Here is a 20,068-nt window from a genome sequence, read left to right on the forward strand (position 1 = left end):
AAGCTGTGATCAAAGGGGGGAGGGCGGGTGGCTTACAGGGAATTTAGAGGCAACCAAGGGGGTGGGTTTTCATCAAGGAGAAACAAACAGAAGTGTCACAGAGTCATGAAACTGGTTTTCAAAGCTTCTCTGCTGCGCAGCGCTTCCTGCTGTGTTCTTCTAACCACCCTGGTGTCTGGCTGCGTGTATTCCGCGACCAGGCAATTTGCATCAACCTCCCACCCTGCCATAAGCATCTCCCCCTTACTCTCACAGAGATTGTGGAGCGCACAGCAAGCAGCAATAACAATGGGAACATTGGTTTCTCTGAGGTCTGAGCAAGTCAGTAAACTGCGCCAACGACCCTTTAAACATCCAAATGCACACTCTACCACCATTCTGCACTTGCTCAGCCTATAGTGGAACAGATCCTTACTACTGTCCAGGGTGCCTTTCTATGGCTTCATGAGCCAGGGCATTAAGGGGTAGGCTGGATCCCCAAGGATAACTATAGGCATTTCAACATCCCCAACAATTATTTTCTGGTCTGGGAAGTAAATCCCTTTCTGCAGCCATTTAAACAGACTAGAATTCCTGAAGACGCGAGCGTCATGAACCTTTCCCGGCCATCCAAAGTTGATGTTGGTGAAACGTGCCTTGTGATCCACCAGTGCTGCAATCCACCATTGAAAAGTACCCCTTGCGGTTTATGTACTGACTGCCCTGGTGGTCTGGTCCCAAGATAGGGATATACGTTCCATCTATAGCCCCACCACAGTTACGGAATCCCATTGCAGCAAAGCCATCTAGTATGACCTGCACATTTCCCAGAGCCACTACCTTTGATAGCAGCAGCTCAATGATTGCATTGGCTACTTGCATCACAGCAACCCCCACAATAGATTTGCCCACTCCAAATTGATTACCGACTGACCGGTAGTTGTCTGGTGTTGCAAGCTTCCACAGGGCTATTGCCACTCGCTTGTGAACTGTGGGGGCTGCTCTCATCTTGGTATTCTTGTGCTTCAGGACATGAGAAAGCAAGTCACAAAGTTCCATAAAAGTGCCCTTACGCATGCGAAAGTTTCCGAGCCACCGGGAATCACCCCAAACCTGCAACATTATGCGGGCCCAGAATGTTCCATGGCATGAAACATGGCACGGTGTTCCATGGCATGAGCCTGCCCCAGTGACACCATGATCTCCAAATTGGACTGCGGTTTTAGAGAAATATGAGTTCATGTCCTCATCACCGCGCTGCTGTCGCCTCCTCGCCTGGTTTTTCAGATGCTGGTTCTGTATAAACTGCACAATAATGTGCGAGGTGTTTACAATGGTCATAACTGCTGCGGTGAGCTGAATGGGCTCCATGCTTGCTTTGCTATGGCGTCTGCATGGGCAATCCAGGGGAAAGGGCACAAAACGATTGTCTGCCGTTGCTCTGACAGAGGGAGGGGCGACTGACAACATGGCTTACAGGGTTGGCTTACAATGAATTAAAATCAACAAAATGGGTGGCTTTGCATCAAGGAGAAACAGAATGACCCCCTCAAGGATAGAACTCAAAACCCTGGGTTTAGCAGGCCGTTGATTTAACGGAGGGAGGGAGGAAGAGAGAAAATGAATACAAAACAAATCTGGTCTATTTCTTGTTTTGATCCACTTCATCTATCTTTATACATCTTGCTGGCAGCAGATGGTGCAGTACGACTGCTGGCCATCGTCATCTTCTGGGTGCTTGGCAGAAGACGGTGCAGTATGACTGCTGGCCATCGTCGTCTCCTGGCTGCTCATTAGAAGACGGTGCAGTAGGGCTGCTGGCAGGACTGAATCGCCATGAGATGAAACTTAAAAGGGAAATGACCTGGCTGAGTGACTCCCATGTTTGCCCAGGAGCCCTTGACCGACCTCACCGAGGTTGGCTAAAAGAGCACCCTGGAGTATGGTGACGATGGCTACCAGTCATACTGCACTGTCTGCTGCCAAAAGGCAATGAAATGCTGCTGTGTAGCAATGCAGTACCACGTCTGCCAGCAACCAGGAGACATACGGTGATGGTGAGCTGAGCGGGATCCATACTTGCCGTGGTATGGCATCTGCACGGGTAACCCAGGAAAAAAGGCACGAAACGATTGTCTGCTGTTGCTTTTATGGAGGGAGGGAGGGAAGGAGGGGCCTGACGATATGTACCCAGAACCACCCATGACAATGTTTTTGCCCCATCAGGCATTGGGACTTCTACCCAGAATTCAAATGGGCGGCGGAGACTGCGGGAACTGTGGGATAGCTACCCACAGTGCAACGCTCCAGAAGTCGACGGTTGCCTCGGTACTGTGGACGCACTCTGCTGACTAAATGCACTTAGAGCATTTGTGTGGGGACACACACAATCGACTGTATAAAGACGCTTTGTACAAAACCGACTTCTATAAATTCAACCTAATTTCGTAGTGTAGACCTGGCCTGAGAGTACAGTCAGCTCCACTGACAGCACAATTCAGAATTCAGCCCCAAGGATGTATTGAAGGTTGTTCAAGTATGCAAGAATATGCGGCAAAGACGCTGCTGGGTGTTTGACATTGTGTGAACATACTGGCCTAATTCTCTTCTCCCTTACTACACCAGTATAAATTAGGATAACACCATGTGAGAAGGCGCCTTTTCTGATCTGCATTAAAACAAAGTCTATCCTTGTGGGGAGTCAAAACTCACATCCTTCCCGGGGCCTGGCTTTATTAACCAAGAAATTAACAAAGTTCTGTTCAAGTCTTCTCCTCAGGCTTGCCTGCCCCCACAATTCCCCCTGCTCAGCCCACATCCTAGTTCCTGTCTTTGTTGAGGGCCATTCCCACTACCTTTATCTCCAGATGGGGTAATAAGTCACCTACATCAGTGAGTCAGCAGCATCCATTTAACATTTATTAGCAGGATCAACATCTGCTAATAGACTGGGGTGTTTCATGCAAACAGTGTCAACTTGTTACAGTCCACTGAATGCAGTGTTGTTGTAGCCGGGTTGGCCCCAGGATATTAGAGAAACAAGGTGGCTGAGGTATTATCTTTCATTGGTCCAACTTCTGTTGGCGAAAGACACAATCTTTCAAACGTTCAAAGAGCTCTTCTTCAGATTGAAGAGCATGGTGTAAGCTCGAAAGCTTGTCTCTTTCATCAAGGTTGGTTCAATAAAAGATATTACCTCACACACCTTGTCTCTCTAATTCTCTGCTGAAGTCAGTAGTGTTGCAGTGGTGTATAACCAGTAGGAGTGAGAGTAGAACCAGGTCCACAGACTTTTCACACGCTTATGGGTATATATAGAGGTGCATATATAGTTCTATTAAGGAGAGGCTGTGCTAGCTCTTCATCAGGATAGGTGTCCAGGTATGTTTGGTATCACAGGGATGTGAGAGCTGTTAGCCAAATATATACTGTATCCTCCATGTGTGGATCTGTCTGTATCAACTAGGAAAGGGTCCCAGCTTCCCCAGTATTGACCTGCTTTACCTTGTAAGTCAATATATGGATTTCTCTACTCAAGAATGTCATTGAAAACAGGCCATTTTAGCTCCCTCTAGAGGCAGTTAGGGTATCTCAGAGACCCCATCAGGGAAGTTAGCAAAGCATGAGAATAGCCAGAATTTAAGACTGTAGGGAATGTTCCTAGTAATCAGTGTTGCCAACTCTTGCCATTTTTCTGAGAGTGATGGGGGCTGAAGCCGACTTAGGGTGCTGCAAGAAGCTCCAGCCTCCTCCTGAAGTTAATCCCTGCTGGAAGCCAGGAGAGTCTCTCTACTAACCTCCACTCCCTGGCACCTCTTCTCCTCCCCACTGCAGCTCCTGGCCTCGGAAGGGGCAGAGAGGAAGGAGCCCCTGGAGCTGCCCCCCACAGACCTGAAATGGGGCGAGAGGACCCTGCAGCAGCCCCCAGGCCTGGGGTTTGTGTGTGTGTGTGTGTGTCTGTGAAGAAACCCAGGAGGAGCAATGGTGAGGATGGGCAGGAGATTGAACTGAGAGGGGCTGAACTGATAGGGCAACTGGAAGAGGTCTGAACTGACGGGGTGGAAGCAATGGAGTGGGAGGGACTGAACCAATGGGATGGGGCTGAACTGAGGGAGAGGCTGGGGGGACAGAACCGATGCGGGGGAACTGAGGAATGGGATTAATTGCTGGGCAGGGGATAGGCAGATGTGCGGGTGAGAGCTCCAACAACAGGATCCAAAATCACCTTACCCAATATGTTTGGGAGAGTGTCAGCACTAATTGTCACAAACACATGCACACACAGAGCCTTCCCCTCTATTCGACATTGGTGAGGCCTCATCTGGAGTACTGTGTCCAGTTTTGGGCCCCACACTACAAGAAGGATGTGGAAAAATTGGAGAGAGTCCAGCGAAGGGCAACAAAAATGATTAGTTTCAGAGGAACAGCCGTGTTAGTCTGTATTCGCAAAAAGAAAAGGAGTACTTGTGGCACCTTAGAGACTAACCAATTTATTTGAGCATGAGCTTTCGTGAGCTACAGCTCACTTCAGACTTTTCTGAAGTGAGCTGTAGCTCACGAAAGCTCATGCTCAAAAATGATTAGGGGTCTTGAACACATGACTTATGAGGAGAGGCTGAGAGAACTGGGATTGTTTAGTCTGCAGAAGAGAAGAATGAGGGGGGATTTGATAGCTGCTTTCAACTACCTGAGAGGTGGTTCCAAAGAGGATGGTTCTAGATTATTCTCAGTGGTAGAAGATGACAGGACAAGGAGTAATGGTCTCAAGTTGCAGTGGGGGAGGTTTAGGTTGGATATTAGGAAAAACTTTTTCACTAGCAGGGTGGTGAAACACTGGAATGCGTTACCTAGGGAGGTGGTAGAATCTCCTTCCTTAGAAGTTTTTAAGGTCAGGCTTGACAAAGCCCTGGCTGGGATGATTTAATTGGGGATCGGTCCTGCTTTGAGCTGGGGGTTGGACTAGATGACCTCCTGAGGTCCCTTCCAACCCTGATATTCTATGATTCTCTGGGGATAGGCAGGAGGCGCTCACAAATCAGAAGACTCAAAAACACAATATATATATTGTTTAAATCTCATGGCTTTTGGGGGGTCCAAATCATGATTTTCAATTTCTTGCAGATGGTAATACTGAATACTGTATCATTTAATTAAATGACTGTTAATTACAGACCCACGCTTCAAAATCCATTCTGTCCTTGATCCTTGAAAATTTCATTTGCTCGGGATTCAGTATAGCTCAAAGTGTCACTAGGGGGAGCTAAAACAGCTGTAATCTTTACATGTAATCTTTTCTCCTATCAAAATCAAAGGGAAGTTAGAATACATGTGTACCATTCAGTCACAGCAGAATATGCATTTTAAAATGATATCTTTCTGCTCTTTTCCCTTCATCCTCCCGAATGAAAGGCTCCCTCCTTCACCTCATCATCCCAGACACTCTTGCTATGAGAGCCAGGGCTTCAGGATAAAACTGACAAACCAAAGCAAGTGTAAAATAAAGTATAAAACCATACATTAAATACCAAAGAGTGTTGGTATAAAAGCCAACTCCTCCTGGAGTAGAAGAGAAACCTTAGAATCCCCCGACCTTCCTCAGTTTCCTCTCACTCCCTTAATACCCTATGTCACGAGGGCTGTCTCTCAGACAAAGGAAAATGGATGGGGTTCCTTCAGTCAGCACCACTTCTGTATCTCAGAAATTAAAGATGGAAAATACTATTACATCAGCTAGTTCATATCTCTGCTATAGCAGGACTGTTCCCTACATATAGTCACCTTGTAGAGCAACACAATGACACACCCTTTGTAATGCAGAGACCCACTGGTGCCAACGGGCGAAGGGTTCACTGTTCTTTACAAGCAACTCCTGCCTCAGAACTGACAAACTCACTATCCCTAATACATCACTTTCATGGTATTTATCAATGAAGCATAGTGTGAACTGACTGGTCAACCACACAACTCATTTGGAACTGGAAGAACACAATTAGGCAGCAGAGAAAAAAAAAGGATTACAGTTCTGGGTTAACTAATAAAGGGAAAGAAGTAAACTGTTTCACTTAATTTAAGATGGTTAGAAGCAACATTTTTCTTCTGCATAGTAAAGTTTCAAAGCTGTAATAAGGCAATGTTCAGTTGTAAATGTTTGAAAGAACCATAAAGTTTTGTTCAGGGTTACGAACAACCTCCATTCCCGAGGCATGTGTAACTCGGAAGATCTACCGTATTGAAACTATGCCTTATGGCCCTGGGGTAAAGGTTAGTCTCATTCATGACCCATTCAAGCAGGAGGGATATGTCACCGCTCCCTGATCAGCAGATGATGTAATGCAAGGGTTCAGTTGTCTACCTTTGCCCCATCCTAGAACGGTCAATGGAAAACCATCAAAGACAGCTGCAAACTATCGACAGGACTTGAAGATTAAAAGAAACATAACTGACGGGATTGCCCTGACCATGAAAAAAGGCAAAAGAACCATTCAGTGTGTCACAGGATGGAAAAAGACACTCTGTATTCTTTCACTGAGGAGACCTCTTGTTGAGCAGGGGTGTTTCATGAACGACTGGATCTTGGTTCCTGAGAAGCAAGTCAGGCTGAACTCAGAAGGGGAAAACCTACTTCATTAGATGGGAAATGTAACCATGTAGACCCTAGTCCATATTTTATGATTTTGTTTTATATTATAACCATTTGTTTCCATCATTCTCTCCTAATTGTAGTGGAATCACTATTCTTTCTTAAATCAATTTTCTTTTGTTTTATTGCTCACAAGTCCTGTGTGTGATACAGGAGTGATGATTTACAGTAAAACCAGTAAACTGCGGACACTGTTCCTTTGGGAGCAGAGGATCTGGGATTTCTGTGAGGACCCAGTGTCAGGAACTGGATATCACAGGGGAATGATCTAAAGGGAGTCAGGGACATAGAATCATAGGACTGGAAGGGACCTCGAGAGGCCATCTAGTCCAGTCCCCTGCACTCATGGCAAGACTAGGTAATATTTAGACCATTCCTGACAATTGTTTGTCTAACCTGGTCTTAAAAATCTTAACCTGCAAGGCAAAGACAGGGCTGGTGGTGTTGGGGAGCTAACACCCAGCTATCACAGGCAAGACTCCCTCTTGCTAGAGGCAGGGGGTTACAAGATGACACATAGCCTGGGGCACCCCAAGATCCAAAGGCGACGCCTGGGAAGTTCAATAGGGTCACATGCCCCTCTCCAGATGCCTGGTGGGGGTGGGCACAGTCAGCAGGGAACTGCAACAGCGAAAGGGGCAGAAGGTGGCACCACTGACAGCTCCTCCAGTGGGGCTGTACTGCCTTCTCCCTGCCCGCAGCCCTCCCACGCAGCTGCGTTTCCTGGGGTCTGTAGAGCCCAGCCAGAGGACAGGGCTGGCGGCGGTACTGGTACCGCTGTGCCGGAGGAGAGGCTGGTGCGGGAGCCCTGCGCTGACAACTCCTCTGGCACAGTGGTACTGGTACCGCCCCAAGCTGCGAGTCCTGTCCTCTGCCAGGGCTGTGCAGACCCCAGGAGACGCAGCTACATGGAAGGGCTGCGGGCAGTACAGCCGCGCCAGAGGAGCTGTCGGTGCAGGGCTGCCTTCTTTTTGCCTGACGTTGGTATCCGGCGCAGTGGGAGGACAGAGCTCCCCACTCTCGTAACGTGGGATGAGGAGGGGACGAGGATGGCGCAGGGGCCTGGGCTGGGGGCAGGGAGGAGTCATGTGTGTGTGGGGGGGGTGTCACATGGCAGGTCACATGGGGAGGCTTTAGCTGGTGTCCCCCTTTGTGTCCCTCCCATGAGTCGCCCATGCCAAGAACTGCTACACCCTTCCCACCCATCCTACCATGGAGCAGACTCATTTCCTGCCACCTTAGGAATAAAGGGCCAAACCAGAGTCTCAAATCTGGTGCTATTAACAGAGTATGGGGCTGTCCACATGCACCTTTTGGTTCACAGATTGGAGAAAGAGTAATGACTTTTTGTCTTGAACAGACCAAATGAATGCATTATTCAGTGGCACTGTGTGCTATACAGTTATTTGTTCTTTGTTCTCACATACAAACATGGTATGTCCTCTAGCAATAACGGGGTGACTAGCCACTTTTGTGGCTTTGGAAAGCATAGTTATGGTTTGGATCTGAAGACCTTCATGTTTAACATAATGGTAATGTACAGTATCTAACAGCATTTCTCCATTTAAGCCAAAGAAGAAAACTTGAGTTTGCAAGACATTGGGTCTGATGAGCAGAGGAAGCTTGCCAAAGTAAGTTTTGCAGGATCTGGTGCCAGGTGCTCGGGGGTGCCCACAGAAAGTGTGGTTTGACAATGTGACTGACTGGATGGGATGTGGTATGGCGTGCCTCTCAGAACTGTGTGAAGATGGTGAAACACAGAGGAAGATCGCTGGACAATAATTCCTGTTTTGTGGGTTCTATTCACAGGGTCGGTGGTGTGGGTTATAGCCAACCCCAAATTTGCCTTAGCTCCCCCCCCCCCCCCCGCCATCCCGTAGCAGCTGCTGCTCTCCAGCCACCCAGCTCTGAAGGCAGAGCGGAGAGAGCACTGGAGCAGCATCGGAGAAGTAAGCCTGGGCAGGGATGCCTGAAAGCAGGCCCTAGCCTATGTTCCCGCCCGCCAGGGCACGCCATCCAGGGCAGGTGAAGGGTCCAGGGCTCTCTACAGTTGTTGCTCCCTGGACCTCAGTAAGAGTCGCCTTGGCAGGGGGGACCCAGCTCTGGGGCTGGCAGAGCCCTCGGGGTCCGGGGACAGCAACTGTAGAGAGCCCTGGACCCCGAGGGCTCTGCCAGCCCCCAGAGCTAGGTCCCCCTTGCCGAGGCGACTCTTACCGGCTGCGAGCACTGCCCACACTGCCTGACTTCAGCTTCTGCCCTCTGATGGGGCCATGGGGCAGGACCTCAGGGAGGGGAGGGGAAGAGGACGAGCAGGGGCTGGAGCCCATGGAGAAGGGCAGGCATTGCGGTGAGGGGGGCTAAGCTCCCACACTGGAAGAGGCTGGTACTTCCCTGACTATTCGTTGTGATGTGACCCTATGGTATTTTGCACTATGAGAGAATGTATGTACATATTTAAGCCAGAAAGACTACCTAGTCTGCATGGGAACTCCATCCTCACAGCAAATGAAGCTACTCCTCACCTTGACCGTGTCAGGCCCTCAAATCGTTAAGGCTGCAGCTGAGTTCTATTTCATTCTATGTAGGTTCCTATGCCCCCCTCATTACCATAGTATCTGAGCACCTTCCAGTAGTGAGTTCAGCTGTCTGACTAACATCTGTCAAACATTGTTTGTTCTCTCCTCTTCTCCCCAGAGGGAGAAGCACACACAGTGGAGTGTACTGGTATGGTTATGTGTGTGGGCAGGAGGTGGATTTTTTTTTTTAATATATCTATACCTGTTGCTATGTGTTTATGTTAGCAAATGCCTGGTGAAAGGAAAGTGGTAAGGTTTGTGATGGTCTTTAGTTCTTGAGAGAGTTCCCATTATAAGCCTGATTTTACACACACCACCCAACACTCAAATTTCAAAACCCACAAAAATGTCAAAACTTTGCTAGATACTAAAAATCATGGACTGAATAGAGAGACTGGATTTATGGCATATTACAACAATCTGTAACCCACTGACAACCATACACACCCGCAGCTGCTTCTCCCTCCCTCCCTTTCCTCTTTATGACTGGAGGGGTGTTAACAGGTCATTTCACCTTGAATGGTCCCTTGAAACATGTGTTAACCACTGATGCTAAACAATCTGTTCCACCTTGTATCTAACACGGCTGTTACTCTCAGACCTGAAGAAGAGCTCTGTGTAGCTCGAAAGCTTGTCTCTCTCACCAACAGAAGTTGGTCCAATAAAAGATATTACCTCACCCATCTTGTCTGTCTAATATCCTAGGACCAATGAGGCTACAACACTACATAAAAAACAACAACGTATCAGTCTTAAAATTAGTCGGGAAAATCAGGAACTAAGGTAGACTCTCTCCAAAATTAGAAGTGAATCAGACAAGAGGTCACAATTTTGGCTCATTTAGGGTTCAGGAGCCAAATCTGGTTCATTTGAGGCTGCAGGATTGCAACGAGGCTAATGTGACTGGAGGAGTTTGGGGTCCAGATGGGGAAAGACTAAGCCCTGCATTTTCTGGGTATTGGAGTTTTTTCACTGTAACATTCTTGCACTCAGTAGAAGCCAGCTTTTCCTAGCTTGAATATTTGTGCGTGCTATGGCCATATAATTTCAGTCGGTTGCTAATTCACATTTTCATGAGGAAAATCAAGGCCTTTTTACTTTCAATCCCTGATAAATGTCTGAGAATGCCTTCAGTTCAGTGCCTGACAATGGCCAGGATGCTGAAATCTGAAAGCAAAAGAAACAACATTCCCCTGTGCCTAGGTTCACAGCAGTCACATGGGAGGAAAAGTGAGATGGCAGGACCATAGGGAGTTGAGGTGTGCAAGAGAAACATCACAATACCTTGCTCACTTATCCCAGGATGAGTGTATGCAAGCAGAGCAGGATGGGAAAGTGAGAGGAAACAAAAGCTGATTGCAAGGTTAACCCTTGAGCCAACCAGAATCCAAATCTAAAGCCTATCCCCGCTTGAATATGAGTTATAAGCCAAAGGCAGAGGTGGTTTTGTCATAGCCCAACCTTATCTGTGCAATATATGGCCCATTTTATTTTAATAGTGCTTGTTCATGGGTTTTGTTTTTTTTTAAGGGAAATTAATTTCTTTGCTTTCAGTGAGTGAGTCTTGCTAATTTTCTCATTAAGGCCATGTATCCACCAGCACATTTCCTACCATTTTTATTACTGTAGGACATAGGGACCATAGTCATGGATCAGGACCCCACCATCGTAGGCCCTGGACAAATACAGAACAAAGAGACCTAGATGCAGCTTTACTGGGCACAAATAGTTTCACCACAGCATCCTCTGTCCCTGCACTTAGTTCCTATCAGGGTTATACAACACAACAGTATCAATGCTATCAGCTGCTTTACACTAGTACTCCCACCATTGCTTACATGGGTGGTACTGCAATGATGGTAGTTTTTCTGAAACATGCTAGTGTAGCTACAGTCTATGTCTTCAGCTGGTCATTGCTGAGAGCTGCCAGGGGACTGTCAGGTTTGTAAGAGGTCAGTTAATTGTCCAGGCAAGAGTTGCATGGCAAAGTATGGTACAATGGGACATAAATAAATGAGAACAGGGGAAAAGATGGTAAGCTCTGTTGATCAAAAAACGTTTATCCCTTTAGCTCGGACACTAACATCTTTCCTGGATCGCAACATGATAGAAGGCGGCAATTAAGCCAGAGCTAAACAAGAAACTGCTGCACTGTATAAAGCATTGTGTTGTACGGAGGGCTGTGTATGACTGATATTAACAGCTTAATGAACTGTTAATGAGGTGCTCAGTCAGCTGCTTTTACTTGCAGCATGAAAATAAAGCAAATGATTTCAGTAAGCCTCTGCATTCTTGATGGGGAATTAAATATGTCAGATAAAACTATCAAAACTATGTCTCAATCTTGACATTTTTCAATGCATTGTTTTAAAATTCCTTTTTCTATATGGTAGAATAACGTGCTCTGACAGCAATATGACTCCTGGTTCCTTCCTTTCTATCTTGACAATGGATTGAAGTCCCCAGCAACCTGCAGAGATATCTTTTTGACACATTTACATTAGGACACTTCTTCCAGGGACTTGCACTGGCCTGGTTAGATTCTCCCTTTCTATTATAACATCTACAGAGCTGAAGTTACTCAGTTTGGGTGTTTAATAAATAAACTTTGATCTCCTACAAAAAGTGTGAGATCCTAAAATTACCTCTAAAAGAGTAGCTTGGGTGGGTGATGGAAGGAGGAGATAGAGATAAGCCTGGTCTAGATTAGTACAATTCATATCCATAATTCACCATCAATGCAACTCCAGTGCAGTGGTGAAAACTCTAATGTAGGGAATGCTCAGGTGTTTTCATCAACCTTCCAGGGTCCAAAGAGATGCTGTGCACTATCCACACCAGTGTTACCACAAGTGAGGCTGCATCGATACTGAATTCTAGGTCTCATTTGGGCTTAGTGCAGGCAAACCCAGAGTGATGCCCATGTATAGAATGAGACTATGGAAGCATAAAACATTTCACAGAAGCTGACGGGATCACCAGAGAAATGCTGGTACAAGACAATACCTGTAAAGTCCAATGGCTGATCACACACCCAGAGGGCCATGCCATTTAGATATAAGATATAAGCCATTATTTTATTGGCTTCTTGTAAGGCACAGGAGATTGGAGAAAGGTATGTGACTGGAAACCCCAGTCAAGATAGAACACTCTCCCTCCCCTCCATTTTCTCTTTCCACCTTCCTGAGTTTTTCCTTTCTTGTTCTGCTTCTCTTTCACTCCATTCTTTCAAGCAGCAATGTCAGGGAAACTAGCTAGCAATCCTTAACTCTGAACCCCAGTACAGTGCTTCAGAGACCAGACTGTTAGTCAGTTTCACAGATGCATTGCTGCTGTTGCTAGGCCCCTATTCAAAGCAGAGTGGCATAGCACGGGCAGGTAAACTAGGCAGCAAGGTGGAAGGAGTCAGCCGAAACCTCTCCCTACTCAAGAAGCTGAGGGAAGGATTTAACATCTCTGCTGGAGAACAGCACCCCACACTGTGTAATGGCAATGTCCCAGTACCACTGTCCACCATGAAGGCTCTGCAGCCCCTTCAGATTTAAATAGAAAATCAACATCTTACATACTCCTTATTCCCCGCACCTCACCCAAAGAAGCCTTTTACTCACAGTCAGAAGATAACTCTTAAAATTAAAATATTTCCTACATTTCAAAAGTTTGGTACTTCTACGTGCCAAGAGGGATCAGCCCACTGCCAGTACAAGATATTATAGTGCAGATTTATTTAGGCAGCATGGGTGCTAAGGTAAGCTGCACTTTGTTTAAAGCTTGGCCAAAATGAAACCGGTTCCTCACCTCGACCTCTTTAACAGAAGAAAAAACGGCAGCTAGGCTGACAAACTGCATCCTGCATTTTAAACGGATGCAATTTGAAATGGCCAAGACATTTAACCTCCCTCAAAATGGTTTAGAGTGGAAATGTCCGACTAACTCTTGCAGCATTGTACTTCCAATCTGCAGACGCACAGTCATTCACATACCTACCTGCAACCGGGGGTGCTGGAACAATCTGTATCGCAGGGACGCTAAGAGCCACTGACAAAAACTGTAAACCCTGTATATGATGGACACCGCTTCAAGCCAGGGGGTGCTGAGGCACCCTCAGCACCTCTATTTCCAGCACCTATGGCTGCAACACACATGGCCCACACAGATAGAGGGAAAGCAGCTAAGAGTGCCAAGTTAGAATGACTGAAGTTGCCAGCTGTAATGTGTTGAAGTGTTGGTTTTCCCGGGACCTCTCTCCAGAGGCATCGTTTCAACTACACTCTGGAAAGGGAACAAGAGGAAGCCCTTTTTCTGTAAGGGCTGGGAGGTTTGAGATGGGGGGGTGGGGGAAGATTCCCTCTCCTCTCCCTCCAAGTAATTGCGGGTGTGGGGAAATGATGCCAAATTGGCCATTCTGGAAGGACATTTGAAAGTAATGGAGAGGGCTTACATCAGGGAATGAAAACCGTCAATGAGGATAAGTCCTTGCACCCACATCCTCCTCCCGTAGCAGAACAAGAATCAAAGGCAGAAAGCACCCTGCTGGGAGCAGCTCACGGCATTGAACCGGTGTCTAGAATTTAGCCTTCATCCCCCAAAATGCTGTTACCTGCTCCTCCTTCCTGAGCACCGTCCCTGTTCTCCCACCTAGATATTCAGGCTCCCCTACCCCCACTGCACCTTGTGTTCCCCTAAGTCTCGATCTCCTATTCATGTCCTTGGCACTCCTCAGCCTCTTTCTATTCCTCGCCTGTCTGTACCAGGCATCCCAGAAGAATATGAATGCTTTTCCTGCTGTAATGGACAGGAACAAAGCTTTCTGGGGTGCATTATCAGTGCTTCAGATGCAGATGGGCAGGGGGATGAAAAATAAACAAGTTCATGAGCTCTAGGGACATTTGTGGTGCTGCAGGCAGGGAGGCAGAGGAAAATAATTACGGGTAACAGTGGGAAAAGATATTTGCTTTGGCTTCTGTAAGCTTTGTACTGTGGGGGCAAATTCAAGTCAGGAGCTGGTGGAGGGGAAGAAATGGTCCTGTTACTGTCCAGACGGCAACTTTCATTAGACAAAGTGAAAGCAAGACAGACACTTTCCCAAAAGCTGATGTTAAAGCAGCCAAGGTAGCATTTCAATACAGGACTCCCGGGAAGGGGATCTGCATCTCCCAGTCCTTGGCTGCATCTTTTTGCTTCCTGTGCCGAGCCCGCTGGCCGAGCTCAATTATTCAAAAAATTAAAAAGAAAAAAAATCAGATGCGTCAGCTCCCGTGAAGCATGAAGGGCAGTCGGTGTCACCGTCAGTTATAATGACACGCGTCACTTTCCCCTTCCCCTTCCCACAAGTGCCTCCATCCCCTGTTGAAAGGAAAGTATTCCTTGGCATATTTCACCCTTTCCATGACTTCCTCCCCACAAACATACACCTCCAGCAGCAGCTTCTAGAACAAGTTAAGAATTCCGTTATATTTCATCCAGGGCAGCTCTGCTGGATGAGAGGAAGCACCAGTGTGCGTATGCCTGCCAGCAAAGGAGTTGCACTGCTGCTTTCCATTTTATTCGCCTCCCTAAATTAGGGGAAGCATGACTGCCCTAAATCCGTGATTTCTATTCAAGTATTATGGAGATATTGGAACTCCAGATCCAACCCCACAAGCAGATAACAACAACAAGCCAATGCTCCTGGCATAGCAGCAGCTGTAAAGGAATCTTTATTTCATTCGAGCAGACCACCACCTCTGGTAGCAGTTGTATTTAGGAGCAGGATTAATATCAGTACCTAGGCTCTCACTGAACAGTCACTGGCTTTCCAACAAAGCTGGAACCCTGACAGCTGAACTGTTAAATGAATTAACAAGGAGAGAAGGGGGCCTGCCGAAGGGGCTGTGACTCCCTTTCTAATTTCTGTAAGTAGCAGCTTTCCACTTTTCTGTCATTTGTGAGGAGCTCCACACAGTTTACTAATGAGCAGGGCAGAGTTGTGGCTGGATATAAAAGGCAACATTAGACCATTACAAGCATCTTCTAGTCCACTGAGAAGAGGAATCTACTGGTCTGTGTGCTCGTCCCTTAGGAAAAAGCCGCTTGCATCTACCCCACTATTTCACTGCTCAAGTCAGAAGACAGAGTATCACCATTACTGCCCAGTCTTGTCAACAAGCATGTGGCGCTCACAGAAATATTGTCATCTTCCTTCTTGCCCTGACTGCCAAGTGCATCACAATGGGTACCCAATGGCTAGGACCCTTGCCTGTGAGGAGATGGGTGTTGGGTAAGGTTGATTAGTAGTGGTGGTGTAGGACTCTGGTGGGGAGGTGATTCCTTCTTGTCTTGTAATAGTTGTGTTGTTACTGGGTTGTTTGATTTGATCTGGGGTAACCCACAGATCTCTTCATCTATTAGGGCATTTAAAAATAATTGTCAAGCATGCTCCAAGTACTGAAAAGCAGCATTATTGTAATACATAAAATCCAAACAAATAGGAATAATTCAAATCTAACAGAGAGGGAAGGGGCAGATCTGCAGATAATCCTCCTGTGCAGAAAGTTGCTTCCACCATACGTAGATGGTAGAGATTAAGGATAAACCCTTAATGCAGACTGTTTGAACTGCACTTCAATGAGTGTGTAGTGGTAATTTGGTGCTGACTGTGCTCCATGCAGCACTAGATATAAAGATGAAAACAATGCCAGAAGATCTTAACTTTCTGAGAATAGTGGATTCTAAATTTAGAAATGACATATTCCCCTCAATATATACCTTGCATCTCTCTCTCTCTATGGCACCTTCCTTCCAGAAGAGTGGTATAAACTACAAAAGGACTCACTTTACCCACCACATACTACAACCTGTGGGATTGAATGCAGCAGCCATTTAACAGCACTCATCAATAGACTAGCTGGGGTATGCTAAACTGGTGTTGGTCTCCTTTTGTCTATGTGTGTGCCACTGGTGATGGTATGATAATCTATATCTTCCAGTGGATTAGTGAGCTCCCATTCCCATTATTGGCAACCCTCACTTTTTATTGTGTGATCTTTTTTTAAAATTGGTCTCCAGAGCCAAAATCAAATCAAAGACCCATCTCTCCCAACCTATCCTGAAGGACGACCCATCACTCTCACAGATCTTGGGAGACAGGCCAGTCCTTGCTTACAGACAGCCCTCCAACCTGAAGCAAATACTCACCAGCAACCACATACCACACAACAAAAACACTAACCCAGGAACCTATCTTGCAACAAAGCCCATTGCCAACTGTATCCACATATCTATTCAACGGACACCATCATAGGACCTAATCACATCAGCCACACTATCAGAGGCTCATTCACCTGCACATCTACCAGTGTGATATATGCCATCATGTGCCAGCAATGCCCCTCTGCCATGTACATTGGCCAAACTGGACCGTCTCTACGTAAAAGAATAAATGGACACAAATCAGACGTCAAGAATAACAACATTCAAAAACTAGTCAGAGAACACTTCAATCTCTCTGGTCACTCGATTACAGACCTAAAAGTCGCAATTCTTCAACAAAAAAAACTTCAAAAACAGACTCCAATGAGAGACTGCTGAATTGGAATTAATTTGCAAACTGGACACCATTACATTAGGCTTGAATAAAGACTGGGAGTGGATGTGTCATTACACAAAGTAAAATTATTTCCCCATGTTTATTTCCCCGACTCCCCCGTCCACTGTTCCTCACACATTCTTGTCAACTGCTGGAAATGGCCCACCTTGATTATCACTACAAAAGGTTTTTTTTCTCTCCTGCTAGTAATAGCTCACCTTACCTGATCACTCTCGTCACGGTGGGTATGGTAACACCCATTGTTTCATGTTCTCTGTGTATATAAAATCTCCCCACTGTATTTTCCACTGCATGCATCTGATGAAGTGAGCTGTAGCTCACGAAAGCTTATGCTCAAATAAATTGGTTAGTCTCTAAGGTGCCACAAGTCCTCCTTTTCTTTTTGCGGATACAGACTAACATAACTACTACTCTGAAATATCTCAATTATGTAAGTATCTCCAGCTGTAACCGGAGAGCAGGGCTGCCTCTGATTAATTGATGAAGTTTTATATAACAGTGAACATTACAACTATGTCTGAAATAAAAAAGATTAAACAGAGTTAATAATTTTTTTTCTTAGTTCACAGAAATCTAGTATTTAATGTAGCAATAAAAAGCCATCTCGAGAGTTTGAACTCAAACCTTTAAATCTTAGATTTAAGAAAAAGAGTAAAAGTGAAATCAAATTGGTTCATATAATTGAATGGGCAAGAGACCAAGTGGTGGTGGATTTCCCATCTTACCTGAGACTCTAATGGGAGAAGTTGCTATGGGGAATGGTACAGAAGTGCTAGCTGAGGAAGCTCACAGCTACTCCAGTCCCATCCTCTCCCAGCAAGAATTACTGTGCGGGACAGGGTCCCTGTTTCATGAAGCATTCAAATGGTAAGTATTTGGTTATGAGCACTGTGATGACTTGTGCCTCTAGACTCTCAGCCCTTTAGAGACAGGGACTGTACTTTGATCTGCAAGTTACACTTTGTAAAGTGCAGTGTAGATTTCTGTACTAGATCCATGCTAAGTAATGCAAAGTTGCATGGCAAGACAGATATCTAGGTGCTGAGGGAGGGTTTGCAGCTGGTTAGATTAGAAGCAGAGGTAAAGAGTATTCATTGTCTTGTGGGTGACTGGGAACTTCAGCTCCAGAGCTACCAATAAGCTGAATCCACGGATTCAACGTTTTATTTATTTGTGGGGTGCATGCACAGAAAACATTGCCATGCAAAAGGGCTGTAAAAAAAGGATCTACTTCCAATGTCTCTCTTGTTTTATGACCCCTCTTCGTTTCCTAATCTCCACTTTTTACTTCTATAAATTGAGTCACCTTTTCCTCACACTTCCTGTTTCCCTTTCCCAGCTAATTTGGTACAGACGATAATCTTTTGGAAATTGCTAAAACAGTTGTTGTCCTCTTCCTCCAAGAGGCATATTCCTTCTTTATTTTGGGTATTCTAGATGTGTTGGGCTTCTGAACAGCAAATGACTATCGCACTCCAGTCCCAACCTCTGCCAGCAGGAGGTGCTGCAGAAAACTGTTTAGGAATCATAGCTATCTGGGGAATCTCTCAAATTCCTCAGTTCCTGTCTCAACTACCTTGAAAGTGTGAAAAAAACTCAGGTTCCATTTAAATCAATTAATTTTCCATTTGCTTACCTGCTTCACCAACAAACACTTCCACAGGTGTGCTGGTAGGGCTCTCCCCAATGATGTTATATGCTGTTATTACAACTTCATATCTCTTGTATTTCTTCAGCTCTGGAAATTTAAATCAGCAGATTAAAAAAATGGGCACTTTTAACATCCCACTTAATACTCTCTCATCGCTTTATACCCAGAATTCTGTCTCTCACTTGATACAGTGCTAGAATACTAGAAACAGTAAGTCACTGAAAAGTTCGTATTTCCCTGGCTATAACCATATCTAATTCACACATCATCATTGTACTTCCATAATTATGAAAGACACAATATCTGCCCCAAGAAAGGACCTGACTTTCCTATTGCTTCCTCATTTTACTGCTTCCGTAAAAGGGATAATACTTGGTGGGTGACTAGAGGGAGGTAACATTGCTGGGCTATTCCACAGCTGCCATTACTCAGGGGGAAGCATGTGCATGCAATGGACTCTGCACTGTGCTCCAAAAGTTCAAAAGATTCATCCTCATGTCTGCCGGTGGGAGATTTCATAGCTGCAGGCCTTCCCCCAGCCTCAAAGAGTTTCACCTTGGGAACAGTCAACAGCAGCATCATTACTGTTTGCTGCTGCTGAAGCGGGGTGCAGAGGGAGACTCATGGATGGAATTTGTAGTCCTATTCAAAGGGCTGCACAGAATTCTTTTTCTTGAAGCAATCACAGTTTGAACATTGAAATCTCTTTCCTTTTTAAGATCAACTTCTTCTATGCTCCATTTGGCCACTGGGCAACAATTTCTTAGCTGACCCTAGGAAATACACTAACAGCTGTGGAAAGAGTGACAGCAGGGAGAAAAGAAGCTAGCAAAACCCATGGCATTACGGTAATTAATAAACAAGGGAAAGACAAGAGGCAGAATAGAATCATGGAAATACCCTCACAGAGGGCTGGCTGCCGCCGCCCAGAGTTCCAGGATTTGCAACTGAAAATGAAATAACCGTCTTTACAGTTAATATTTATCACCTAAAAGGGTCCCACAGCAAAAGCATATGGAAAGACAGATCAATGGTATAATAAAATTGTACTTTAATCAGCACTGAGTTTATTCACACAGGTGTGTTTGTGGATATGGGTCTGAATTTCTCCCCTTGTCAATACCTTTTCTCTGTTATCTATGAATCACACTACACCCCCAGCTCTGTAGCTCATGGCAGGCCAACAGTTCAGTAAAGGTTCAATGCATCTGATCACAGGGGTCCTTCTAATTTCAGCTTCACAGATGTATTTACAAGTGTTCTGCCCACATATCTGAGTCAGAGTCCAGCATCTCTGACTTGTTTCAGATACACAGTAGATGATTTTTTGATACATCGCTAAGGCTTTGCCAGCCTATAAATAAAACATTGATATACCGTAGGAAACAGCCATCTTGATAAGAATTGCAGCATTTGTCAGCTCACACAGAGGAACTTTTATTGCTGCTGTTGTTAAAAAAATCACAAGAAGGGTTTCAATGCCAGGAAAACAGAACATATGAGATTTCAGGCATCCGAATGCTTGTGGGGCTGGGGCTTCACTTCTTTCCCCCCCAACAATTTGTAACTTAAAAGCCTGGGGCCAAACCTGCCTAGTGAACCATCCTCACCAGAAAGCAATTTGCCTTTTAACT

General features: G+C 45.7%; 1 protein-coding gene across 3 annotated transcripts in view; it reads right to left on the reverse strand.

Annotated features, from left to right (window-relative positions):
• The window catches only part of SDK1 (sidekick cell adhesion molecule 1), a 647,669-nt gene that overhangs the window by 47,756 nt on the left and 579,845 nt on the right, over nucleotides 1-20,068 (reverse strand). For all 3 annotated transcript variants that reach the window (XM_075117600.1, XM_048867100.2, XM_075117601.1), the window contains one exon: nucleotides 18,420-18,521. In XM_075117600.1, coding sequence (XP_074973701.1) covers nucleotides 18,420-18,521 — 102 coding nt within the window. The remainder of the gene's footprint in view (nucleotides 1-18,419; nucleotides 18,522-20,068) is intronic.

The sequence above is a fragment of the Caretta caretta genome, chromosome 10, assembly GCF_965140235.1.
Source record: "Caretta caretta isolate rCarCar2 chromosome 10, rCarCar1.hap1, whole genome shotgun sequence".
Classification (NCBI taxonomy): Eukaryota; Metazoa; Chordata; order Testudines; family Cheloniidae; genus Caretta; species Caretta caretta.